Source organism: Triticum urartu, chromosome 7A (assembly GCF_056163025.1).
Source record: "Triticum urartu cultivar PI428250 chromosome 7A, HENAU_Tu73, whole genome shotgun sequence".
Lineage (NCBI taxonomy): Eukaryota > Viridiplantae > Streptophyta > Magnoliopsida > Poales > Poaceae > Triticum > Triticum urartu.
Window position 1 is genome coordinate 154551105 of NC_141879.1, and position 12910 is coordinate 154564014.

General features: G+C 51.0%; 1 protein-coding gene across 1 annotated transcript; it reads left to right on the plus strand.

Annotated features, from left to right (window-relative positions):
• Positions 1 to 9987: 9987 nt before the first annotated feature.
• On the plus strand, positions 9988 to 12910 carry LOC125521750 (annexin Gh1). The gene is made up of 5 exons (XM_048686814.2): positions 9988 to 10181; positions 10280 to 10425; positions 10525 to 10743; positions 11258 to 11470; positions 12348 to 12910. Exons 1-5 carry the CDS (start codon positions 10106 to 10108, stop codon positions 12636 to 12638), a joined length of 945 nt encoding a protein of 314 aa, XP_048542771.1. The 5' UTR covers positions 9988 to 10105; the 3' UTR covers positions 12639 to 12910.

Consider the following 12910-nt stretch of genomic DNA (forward strand, 5'->3'; position numbering starts at 1 on the left):
CATGCCATGCCAATTATTGAGCTTTCCTGAAATAATCATCTTGGAATAGCATTAGCTCAATTAGCTATATGTTGTTATGAATTACCAAAACCACCTAGGGATAGTTGCACTTTCAAAAGGCCATGCTCTTATATTAAAAAAAAGTCATGCTCTTTATAATGAAATGTCATGCTCTTTAAAATAAAAGTGCCATGCATTTTATAATGAAAATGTCATGCTATTAGTAAAAGAAAAGGCCATGCTCTTAAAGATATAAAAAAAATCCATGCTCTTTAAAATAAAATTGACATGCTTGTACAAAAAAGATGACATGCTCTTTATAATAATTTTTTTACCATGCTTGGAAAAACAAAATGCCACGCTCTTTATAAATAAAAATGGCATGCCCTTAATAACGAAGATGACATGCGCTTGATAACAGAAAATTCCATGCTCTTGAAAGAATGTCATGGTATACACACTATAAATGCCATGCCACTTCGCACAAAAAATGCCATGTGATCAATACAAAATGCTATAAAGAAAGCCATGTTTAACTAAACGAAAACTGCCATGTGTTGAGTTTTCCATATGAGTTTTCAGAGATTTGCCATGCCACGTTGCACGTAAGTGCCATGTATTTTAGAAAAAAAACATATTAATAGGGCCAATGGATTGCTATCATTTCTGGCATTGTTTGGTAGCACTGGAAGTACTCCCTCCGTTTCTATTCACTCTACATATCAGCTTTGATTGAAGTCAAATTTTATAAAATTTGATTAAGTTTGTAGAAAACAATATGAAAATTTACAGTATCAAATTTATATGATGTGAAAATATATGCAATGATGAATCCAATGATATATATTTGGTGGTATATATGTCAATTTTTTTTACAAACTTGTTGAAAGTATTTTAGACAAACCTATACGGAGTAAATAAAAATAGAGGGTGTACTAGCTAGAGCACAGAAAAGCTGCCAGGTAAAATGAACATGGCATGCAAAAAAATACGAACCATTCTGGGGCAAAAAAGCACTAGCTAGAGCATCAGCGAGACAAAATGAACACAAAATGCCATACAATCAGACAAAAAAAAGAGCTTCAAAAATGTATCAAAATGAATATGTCGAAAAATCATGACTGAACTACGAAACAGTGTGGCAACTACATGAAAATGCACACAAGGTAAACTCTGATCGTGGCAGTTTTGACATTGAATTGCCCATGGCATTTTCTATCCGTTGTTTTAATTCTACACGGCAATTTCTTCATAGTTCCCTGGATTTTATATGCAAAATCATGGCACCCCCCCGGGCTACTTCATAGCACTACACGGAGAATGGAAAAAGCGAACAACATAGAAACTAGAGAGAACGCCGGGGGGGGGGGGGGGGGGGGAGCTCCAATGGCTTCCGCCCGGTCGCCGGTCTCCCCCTCAACTCGGTAGCGTTGCAAGCATCTGACACTCCCAGTGCCCCCGCCGCCGCCTTGCTGCAGGCCAGCACCAGCCTCCTCCTCCGCAGAGGCCAGCCGCAACGCCGGTCGCAAGCAAATCGGCGATCACTAACCTCCGGCGCTTGCTGAGATGCATCTCGCAAGGAGCGCGTGCATCGTCGGTTATGACCTTCCCCGGCAGTGGAGAAGGCGCCTCAGCCTTGGCCTCGGGTAGGGCTCGCCGCCGTCCTTAGCCCCCACCATCGTCGGCTTGCCTTCCGCTGTTACCACCATCACCAGGCGCCGTTGTCGCCACCTCACGGGGATAGAGATGCATCGGTGATTAGCGTCTAGGCGGCACGTTGTCCGGCGGATCCTGCAGCGGTCCTCGTCGAGGCATCGTCGATAGGTCACTATTGAGGACGTCAGGCGAGATCGTCGTCGAGGCTGCTAGAATCCCCCCCCTCTCTTTTGGTTTGCTCTCTCTCTCTCACTCTATGCGTGAAAACGGAGGGAAGTGGACGCGAAGAGGGGGCACTGTCACGACCCAGAGGAGAGGGGAGATCGGGATGAGAAAGGGGATCGAGATGCAGAGGGTGAGAGGAGAGCTTGGAGAAGGGGAAAGGGGAATTGAGATCTTTTTCCATTCATACCCAGCATCTCGTCCACGGTACAATATGTAGCCGCCCACCTGGGCCCTCTCACACCCACACACGGCCTCAGGCCCAACACACACTGCCTACATGGCCTCTGGCCCAACACACACACACACACACTAGGTCTGTTGCAGTTCAGTTAGTTCAGTTAACTGAACTGCACTTTCAGTCCGCTGCGGATGTATCATCAGCAGGCGTAACATTGTCCCCTCCTTGTGAAGCAGCTTCCTCCCAGATGCAAGCCGACGGGTAACGTTGTTGTAGGATGTCGTAATCCTCCCAGGTGGTGGCCGCCGGTGGCATGTTGGCCCACTGGACAAGCACTTGGACGACTGGAGCGTCTCCCTTTTTCATCATGCGGCGATCCAGGATGGCAATTGGTTCAGACTCGCCGGCGACGAGGTCCAGTACCCTGGGCAGTTCCGCAAAGACTGGAGTATAATCAGGAGTGAAAGGCTTCAATTGGGAGACGTGGAATACCGGATGGACGCGGTTGTCCGGAGGCAACTGCAGCCGGTATGCCAGGGAGCCAATGCGCTCGGTCACCAAGAACGGGCCATAGAACTTGTATGAGAGCTTGCGGCAGGGGCGGTTGACGACGGAAGATTGAGCGTACGGTTGGAGCTTGAGCAGGACCTGCTCTCCCACATCGAAAGCGCGCTCCGCACAGTGTCGATCCGCCTGCTTCTTGAAACGCGCCTGGGCGCGCGAGAGCTGCGCGCGCAACAGGTCGGTGTGCGTGGCCCAGTCCAGGTCACCAGGGGACGCGTCGACGGGCAGCGCGGAGCTGAGTTGAGGAAGGCCGCCTAGGTTGGGTTCTGTGCCGTAGAGCGCCTTGAATGGGGAGCACTTCAGAGATGAGTGGTGGGAAGAGTTGTACCAAAACTCAGCTGCCAGCAGCCACTTGCGCCATCGATGCGGGGTGTCGTGGACGGCGCACCGGAGATACATCTCCAGGCACTGGTTGACGCGCTCCGTCTGCCCGTCCGTCTGCGGGTGATAGGCGGTGGAGTACAGCAGCTTGGTGCCTGCCGCGGCGAGCAGTTCGCGCCACATGGCACTAGTGAAGATCTTGTTGAAGGAAATATGCCCTAGAGGCAATAATAAACTTATTATTTATTTCCTTATTTCATGATAAATGTTTATTATTCATACTAGAATTGTATTAACCGGAAACATAATACATGTGTGAATACATAGACAAACAGAGTGTCACTAGTATACCTCTACTTGACTAGCTCGTTAATCAAAGATGGTTATGTTTCCTAACCATAGACAAAGAGTTGTTATTTGATTAACGGGATCACATCATTAGGAGAATGATGTGATTGACTTGACCCATTCCGTTAGCTTAGCACTCGATCGTTTAGTATGTTGCTATTGCTTTCTTCATGACTTATACATGTTCCTATGACTATGAGATTATGCAATTCCCGTAACTGGGTGATTATAAAGGAGCTCTACATGTGTCTCCAAAGGTACATGTTGGGTTGGCGTATTTCGAGATTAGGATTTGTCACTCCGATTGTCGGAGAGGTATCTCTGGGCCCTCTTGGTAATGCACATCACATAAGCCTTGCAAGCATTGCAACTAATGAGTTAGTTGCGAGATGATATATTACAGAACGAGTAAAGAGACTTGCCGGTAACGAGATTGAACTAGGTATTGAGATACCGACGATCGAATCTCGGGCAAGTAACATACCGATGACAAAGGGAACAACGTATGTTGTTATGCGGTCTGACCGATAAAGATCTTCGTAGAATATGTAGGAGCCAATATGAGCATCCAGGTTCCGCTATTGGTTATTGACCGGAGATGTGTCTCGTTCATGTCTACATTGTTCTCGAACCCGTAGGGTCCGCACGCTTAAGGTTTCGATGACAGTTATATTATGAGTTTATGCGTTTTGATGTACCGAAGGAGTTCGGAGTCCCGGATGAGATCGGGGACATGAAGAGGAGTCTCGAAATGGTCGAGACGTAAAGATCGATATATTAGACGACTATATTCGGACACCGGAAAGGTTTCGAGTGGTTCGGGTATTTTTCGGAGTACCGGGGAGTTACGGGAATACGGGAGAAGAAGTATATGGGCCTTATTGGGCTTTAGGGGAGAGGTAGAGGCAGGCCGCGCGCCCCCCAAGGCCTAGTCCGAATTGGACTAGGGGGAGGGGCTGCGCCCCCTCCTTCCTTCTCTTCCTTCTTCCCCTTCCTTGTCTCCTACTCCTACTACATGGAAGGACTCCTAGTTGGACTAGGAAAGGGGGAATCCTACTCCCGGTGGGAGTAGGACTCCCCTAGGGCGCGCCATAGAGAGGGCCGGCCCTCCCCTCCTCCACTCCTTTATATACAGGGGCAGGGGGCACCCCATAGACACACGAGTTGATCCACGTGATCATATTCTTAGCCGTGTGCGGCGCCCCCTTCCACCATAATCCTCGATAATATTGTAGCGGTGCTTAGGCGAAGCCCTACGACGGTAGTACATCAAGATCGTCACCACGCCGTCGTGCTGACGGAACTCTTCCCCGACACTTTGCTGGATCGGAGTCCGGGGATCGTCATCGAGCTGAATGTGTGCTAGAAATCGGAGGTGCCGTAGTTTCGGTGCTTGATCGGTCGGGCCGTGAAGACGTACGACTACATCAACCGCGTTGTCATAACGCTTCCGCTGTCGGTCTACAAGGGTACATAGATCACACTCTCCCCTCGTTGCTATGCATCACCATGATCTTGCATGTGCGTAGGATTTTTTTTGAAATTACTACGTTCCCCAACACTTGTCCCGATCAGAGACGATGGAGAGCGGCACGCCGTGTAGCTTGATGACGTTGTCCCAAAACGCGCGGGCGACGTGGGCCGCGGTGAAGGGGTGCCGGAGTGGCACAAAGTGCGCGAACTTAGTCAGGCGATCGACGACGACCATGATGGAATCGTACCCTTCAGATTTGGGTAATCCCTCGACGAAGTCCATGGTGAGGTCTTGCCATGGCGCTGTAGGTATTGGAAGGGGTTGGAGCTTGCCCGCCGGGTGCGTGTTCTCATGCTTGGCATGCTGGCAGACAATGCATTGGCGAACAAAATCCTCAACGGCATGCTTCAGACCTGGCCAGGCAAAAAGTTTGCGCACTCTGTGATATGTTGTTGTGGCGCCTGAGTGACCTCCCACGGCGCTATGGTGGAGAGCAGCGATGAGTTTGGTCTGAAGAGCTGAGTTGGCGCCAATCCAGAGTCGACCGCGTTGCCGGATTATGCCTTGCTGCAGGGTGCGCCCTTGATCGTCAGTGTTGATGACAGCCAGCTTGGTGAGCAGCTCTTGAGAGTCGGGGTCGGTCTCGTAGGAATTGGCAACTTCTTGTAGCCATTGTGGTTGGCACATGGACAGCGCGTCGGGTTCCAGGAGATAACCGACGCGGGGCAGCGCATCGGCAGCACTGTTGTTGACGCCCTTCTTGTAACGGAAGGAGAACTGCAGCCCCACCATCTTAGACATGGCTTTGCGCTGGAGATCGGTTACCAGTTGTTGATCGTCAAGTGCACAAAGACTCTTGTGGTCAGTGACGATCTCAAATGGAGCACGCTGCAGGTACGGCCGCCATTTGTCGATGGCCATCATGACGACGAGAAATTCCTTCTCATATGTGGATAGCTTCTGATTGCATACTCCCAGAGCCTTGCTGAGGTAGGCCACTGGATGGCCATCTTGCATAAGCACCGCGCCCACGCCGGTATCGCACGCATCCGTTTTGATGGCAAACGGGCGATTGAAATTGGGCAGCGCCAACACTGGCGTGCTCACCATGGCGCGCTTGAGCATGTCAAATGCTTGCTGCGCTTTGTCGTCCCAGAGAAACCCTTTCTTCGTCAACAGTTGCGTCAGGGGCTTGGCGATGATGCCGTAATGGGGGACGAATTTACGGTAGTAGCCTGTCAGCCCCAAGAAGCCGCGCAGCTCCGTGGGCATGGTGGGCACGGGCCAGGACTGCATGGCACTGGTCTTGCTATTGTCCGTAGCAACCCCCTCTTGTGAGATCACATGCCCGAGGTATTCAATGCTTGTTTGTGCGAACGAACACTTGCTGGCCTTGGCGAATAGTTGATGCTCGCGGAGGAGTTGCAGAGTGAGGCGAAGATGTTCCTCGTGTTCCTGCAGGTCAGTGCTGAATACCAAGATCTCGTCCAAAAATATGATGATGAACTTACGCACATAACGGCCGAACACTGTATTCATCAAGCACTGGAAGGTTGCCGGCGCATTGCAAAGGCCGAATGGCATCACCCGGAAGTGGTAGTGGTCGTGGTGTGTCTTGAAGGCAGTCTTTTCCTCGTCCTCTTCCCGCATTCGAATCTGATGGTATCCAACACCTAAATCAATCTTGGAGGAGTACTTGGCGCCGGCCAATTCGTCAAGGAGCTCGTCAACTACCGGGAGGGGAAATTTGTTCTTCACTATTGCAGAGTTGAGTCGTCGAAAATTGACACAGAAACGTCAACTGCCGTCCTTCTTCTTGACCAGCAGGACCGGGGCAGCGTAAGGGCTCATGTTGTGCGCGATAACACCGGAGTTGAGCATGTCCTGTACTTGCCGCTCGATTTCATCTTTTTGTGCCGATGAGTAATGGTAAGGTTTGGTGTTGATAGGCATAGTGCCTGGCTCCAAATGAATGCCATGGTCATACTGACGACGACGGGGTGGCAAAGTAGTGGGTTTATCAAACACGTCTTCAAATTCAGATAACACCTTCTGAATATTTGGGGGAACAGGTTCCGGTTGGGTTTTGTCCGTCCGCTCGATGGTAACCAGGGCTGCTGTCCAAATGTCATTCGCCACTTCCATGCGATGCAATTCACAGGCATCCAATTCCGTTATGCGAGGCAGGTCTGAAGATTTTACTCCCTGCAGGTGGACAGTTTTGCCATTGACATCGAATTGGATCGTCTTCAGTTGCCAGTGACAGAGCATGGGGCTGTGCGCTGAGAGCCAGTCGATGCCAAGCACTCCATCATACGCGCTCAGCGGGAGAACCCGGAGATCGGTAGATCGGTATGGAAAGTGTGTCCTGGGACCTGCCATGCCAACTGGTGAACAATTTTGTCACAATGCAATCTCTGACCATTGGCCACTCGAACTGTAACCGCGGGTAACTTCTCTGTTCGAGAAGCGATCCGGGCGGTGAACGCTTCACTGATGAAACTGTGTGAGCTTCCCGAATCCACCAGCAGCAGCATAACCTGATCACCCACTTGTGCGCGCAAGCGAATTGTAGCAGGGCCTTCCTCGCCAGATACAGCATGTTCAGACAGAGAGCAACATTCAGGCTCTTGCGCCCCTGGTGCGTCTAGCAGCTGCAAGGCATGCACCGTGTCATCAGACAAAATATCGCCGAAATCACCCACTTCTATCATCAAAATCTATCCAGTGCGTTTGCACTGATGCTCGCGGGAGTATTTGTCACCACAGCGGAAACAAAGGCCATTGGCACGCTTGAATTCGCGCAGTTGACGTTCCCGGGCGTACTCGTCCCCACCCTGTCGCGGAGGTGCCGCTGCTCGTGCCGGTGCGGGAACTGGTGCTGCTAGGGGAGGAGGACGACCCACTGGCAGAATGCGATGGCGCGGCAGACGTTGTTTCTCCAATTCCTCTTCCTGGATGCGCACAAACACGACTGCTCGTGTGATGCTGGAGGGGCTCTGCAGCCGCACCCCAAGCCGTAGCTCATCTTTAAGTCCCAGCAGAAACTGTGATATGAAGAACTGTGTGCTCAGGGTCGGGTCCAGGGACAAGAGATGATACATGCGGGTCTCGAATTGCTGCCGATAATCCTGCACACTCCCTGTCTGGCATAACTGAACCAACTCACGCATCTGTGTTTCGAATTCTTCTGGCCCGAATTCCTCCTCGATTGTTGCTCTGAAAATCGCCCAACTGACCGCGGGATGCTTCTGTCGGTATGCTTGCAGCCACATTGCCGCCAGGCCTTCCATGTACAGCGCGGCGGTGGTCACCCAATTGTGTGGCGGCACACGGTACAGCTCGAAGTAGGACACGCACCGCTCCAGCCAGATGCGCGGTGTGGTGCTGTCGAACCGAGGGAAATCATGCTTGGGCGGCTTCGTGTAGTAGTCCCCCTGGCATTCACGCTCGGTGGGCGACGGGGCCCCGGCAATCAGCAGCGGGGGGCCGTGGTTGACGAGCCGCGCGAATGGGAGCTGCGCCGCGCCGTCCGTGTAGAGGTGGGTCGGTGAGGGGCGGATCGGTGGTGGAGGTGGTGGTGGTGGTGCACGTGCGGAGGAGTCCGCGGTTGCTGACGGAGACGAGGTGCCCGCGCCGTGCGTGGTGACTGGATCGGGCACTGGCGGGGTCTTGCGGGCCTCATCCACGTCAGCCTGGGTGAGGTCGATCTGCTTGGCGAGGTGCTTGAGTTCGTCGGAGACTTGGTTCTTGTAGGAGAGCTGTGCTTGGTGGCGCTCGTCGGCAGTTTTCTGGTTCGCGTCGAGACGGCGGATGACCGACTCGAGCAGGTTCTGCAGCTTGTCGGTCGTCTCCGACATGGCGTCGAGCACCCGACGAGTCTGGGCCGAGGGTTTGGAGGGCGGCGCAGTGGTCTCGCTCCAAATCAACCGAACCCCGGGTAGGATTTTGTGCGAACTCGCCGGAGCGGCTCGCACCTAACCCGGTGGATGTTACCGGCGATCGAGAGGGTGTGAGACAGCGGCAGCGGCGAGGTAGTGGGCAAAAAAAATTAGCTCTGAATACCAGATTTGTCACGACCCAGAGGAGAGGGGAGATCGGGATGAGAAAGGGGATCGAGATGCAGAGGGTGAGAGGAGAGCTTGGAGAAGGGGAAAGGGGAATTGAGATCTTTTTCCATTCATACCCAGCATCTCGTCCACGGTACAATATGTAGCCGCCCACCTGGGCCCTCTCACACCCACACACGGCCTCAGGCCCAACACACACTGCCTACATGGCCTCTGGCCCAACACACACACACACTAGCTCTGTTGCAGTTCAGTTAGTTCAGTTAATTGAACTGCACTTTCAGTCCGCTGCGGATGTATCATCAGCAGGCGTGACAGGCACGGTGCTGACTAGGACGTGAGCGCGTTCATCAAGGTCAGCTTCCCAGCGAACGGGCCAGTCCTTCCGACATGGCAACCTGAGATGCTTTAAGATTTGCGGTTTCCATCCAATGGTTAAGAAGGCGTCCACCGGGAAACCCATCGCAGCGAACGTTTGCCAAATAGCACTCCCCTTGTGTCTTGAATCACTGCCACTTGCCACTCGCAGTAGCCTTTAGCCCAGAGCAGTACCGATGGCTACCACTTCACCAGGAGCGACAAAAATGGTCGTGACAATTCACACATGGTGCACGGGCGATCCACCAACCTCCAATCCAAGCGAGTGCAGTCCAAAGTCCCAAAGAGGATGAACCACGCAAGCACACATGGCTCCCCCTCAGACCATCGACCATCGACCATCGACGACACATCCGGCCTCCCACTCCCACCATCAAAACGAGCTGTCATCTTTATTCACACCATCATTTTCTTATCCACCATGAGCTGTTGCCCGTGCCAATTCACGCTAAAACTACACATTTCCAATAATTATTGGCTCATCTCTGCAGACTTAGCGCTTAAGACTTTCACGATGAGCTGTTGCCCGTGACAATTTACGCTACTAAATTAAATCACGCATTTCCATTTTCAGCTCATCTCCGCAGACTTAGCGCTTAAGACTCTGGGATGTTTCCAGGACACGGGCCGGCCCCGTGCATCACGCGCCCATACACTAATCATACTGCTGTAATCCAGATCAGATAATCAGTGCTACCCCACTAATTACAGTACATGGCACCCACCCACCATCGCTTTCCTTAAACCCCTCTTCTCCCCACCCATTTTAATAGCCCCCCTCGCCCCTCCGCAGAAACGCGCAATCCATTCGTCCACTCCCCGCCCGGTCTCGAGATCCCACATCGCACGCACCGCTTCCTCCGATCCCCGGCCGGCAGGCGCCCGAGCCCGATGGCGACGCTCAAGGTCCCCTCCAACGTCCCGGCCCTCGCCGACGACTGCGACAACCTCCGCAAGGCCTTCCAAGGTACGCCCGCTCCCCTCGTCGTCTTCGCGATTCCCCCGCGCGGTCCGATCGCCTGATCTGTCGGGGTTTTTTTGGTCTGTGCGTGCGCGCGCGTGCAGGGTGGGGCACGAACGAGGCGCTCATCATCTCCATCCTCGGCCACCGCGACGCGTCGCAGCGCCGCGCCATCCGCAAGCACTACGCCGACACCTACGGCGAGGAGCTGCTCCGGAGCATCACCGACGAGATCTCCGGCGACTTCGAGGTAAAACCACCCGCTGACCAGTACGCCTTTCCCCCTCTCACATACCCTGGAGCGGTCGAGCCTATTCAGATCTCTGACTGATCGGGTTGTTGGTATCAGAGGGCCGTGATCCTGTGGACGCTGGACCCGGCGGAGCGGGACGCGGTGCTCGCCAACGAGACCGCCAGGAAGTGGCACCCCGGGAACCCCGTGCTGGTCGAGATCGCCTGCGCGCGCGGCTCCAAGCAGCTCTTCGCCGTCAGGCAGGCCTACCATGACCGCTTCAAGCGCTCGCTCGAGGAGGACGTCGCTTCCCACGTCACCGGCGACTTCCGCAAGGTACCTTGTCTTGTCCCGTTCCTATCTTCCTGCACATTCAGTCTTGGAGATGCCATACTCTGCCATATACCGGCGCGTCCCTAAATTGACTGACTATAAGTAATTACGCGGTGATAAACAAATTCGTTCGAAGCCGTGCTGTCATTTACAATGGACTTGATCTGCGTGCACTGTGCTAAAATGCCAGTAAGGTTTATGGATCCAAATATCCACTGGTATGAAAGAAAATTACTGTTGATCCTTTTGTAGAAGACTCTGTTCTTCTCTTCTGGAAAACGATATGAAAGTGCTTCTTCTATTTTGCATGCTGTTGGTGTTAACTCATGAACCATGAATTTGAAATTTCAAAATGCAGTATCTTATCCCTTTGGGCTACATTCAGATCAAATTCAAACTGCGATGGTGACTTTTGTTACCTTGTTCCTGGCCATTTTCTGATTTTAGAGGTGAAAATTTGTGCGGATATAGATGATTTTGGCAAAGTAGGGCCTGAATTTTCTTTGTTCCTTTTCAGCTGTTGGTGCCACTTGTAAGCTCACACCGCTACGAGGGACCAGAGGTCAACACAAGGTTGGCTCATTCAGAAGCCAAATTACTACACGAGAAGATTGAGCATAAGGCTTATGCTGATGATGAGGTCATCAGAATTCTCACCACCAGGAGCAAAGCTCAGCTGCTTGCAACATTCAATAATTACAATGATACATTTGGTCACCCGATCACTAAGGTGCAGAAATATCTTATGCTCTGTTTTCCCCCCTTCTGCTTTTGAAAATCTGACAGGATGTAACCAGCTCATTCTGTTCTATTTGTTGTGCCTTTGCTCTGTTTTGCATTACCAAATGTCCAATAAGTAAGATGCATCTCTGTTTCAGAAAATCTGTAATATGCAGTAACATATTTTATCTCAGTTTCACATGACTAATGATCTTTGGTAGTGCTACTCCACTATTCAAATTCTGAAGGGAAGTAATCACAAGTAGTCTTTACCTGCTCTGCCTGGTGGAGCTATATATTCAATTTCAAGCTCAACTTTATTCTGCCTTTTGTACCCAGCTGGATTTTAGATAAATTTCCATATGCATATTGTCTGGATCTGTTGCCTTGGTGCTTTTTTTCAGAAAGATGCATATTGTTAAATTTGAATGCATTGCTAGTTATTCTAAGAGTTCCTATTATATTACTAAGAGTTATTCTGCTATCCTGTATAGTTGATTTTTTTTTGTCGCTAAGATGTGTGTGTGCATCTGAACGCTCCATTCCTCTTGTAGAACCCTTTTAACTGCTTACTTGCAACTTAGAAGCAAGAACTTAATAGTATCCGCCTACCTGATTTGTTTTTAGGACATACCAGAATTAGTTATTCTTATAAATCTTCACTACTCTGCAAACTAAAAATTTCCCTTCAATAGTCGGTTTGAATCATTTGTAATACATATATCCTTTGTGTTATTTGCCTTCCTCACTTTTGTTATTACAGTTCATGATATTTAGCAGAATTTTACATCTGAGTTTCGGGACAATCTTGCTTGACCAATTCAATTCGTTCTAGATTTGTTTTATCCATTTAAGACATGCTTACTAACAATCTCTGCTATTTACAGGATCTGAAGGCTGACCCCAAGGATGAGTTCCTCAAGACCCTGCGGGCGGTCATCCGGTGCTTCACCTGCCCTGATAGGTACTTTGAGAAGGTGGCCAGGGTGGCCATTGCAGGGAATGGAACCGATGAGAACTCCCTCACTAGGGTCATCACCACCCGCGCCGAGGTGGACCTGAAGCTGATCAAAGAGGCGTACCAGAAGAGGAACAGTGTTCCCCTGGAGAAGGCCGTCGCAGGCGACACCTCCGGCGACTACGAGAGCATGCTCCTTGCCCTCCTGGGGAAGGAGTGAGCCTTGCCCCTGTATCCAATTCCACCCCCTGTTATCCTTTTGTATATCTCGATCGGAGAATAAACCCTGGTGTGCAAGGCCGTAGTCACTCTGGTTATGACCTTGCATAACAGTGAGAATAAAATAGAGATGTGCTTTACGATGAGTCATACAGTAGTACCTTTTGTACTTAGATGCTGGCGTGTGAAATACCGAGGGCATATTGAAAAGTTGAGTTTTCTGTAAGCCTGAAAAATATATACTCCTATCTTGCATCTGTTTTTCTTCCGTTA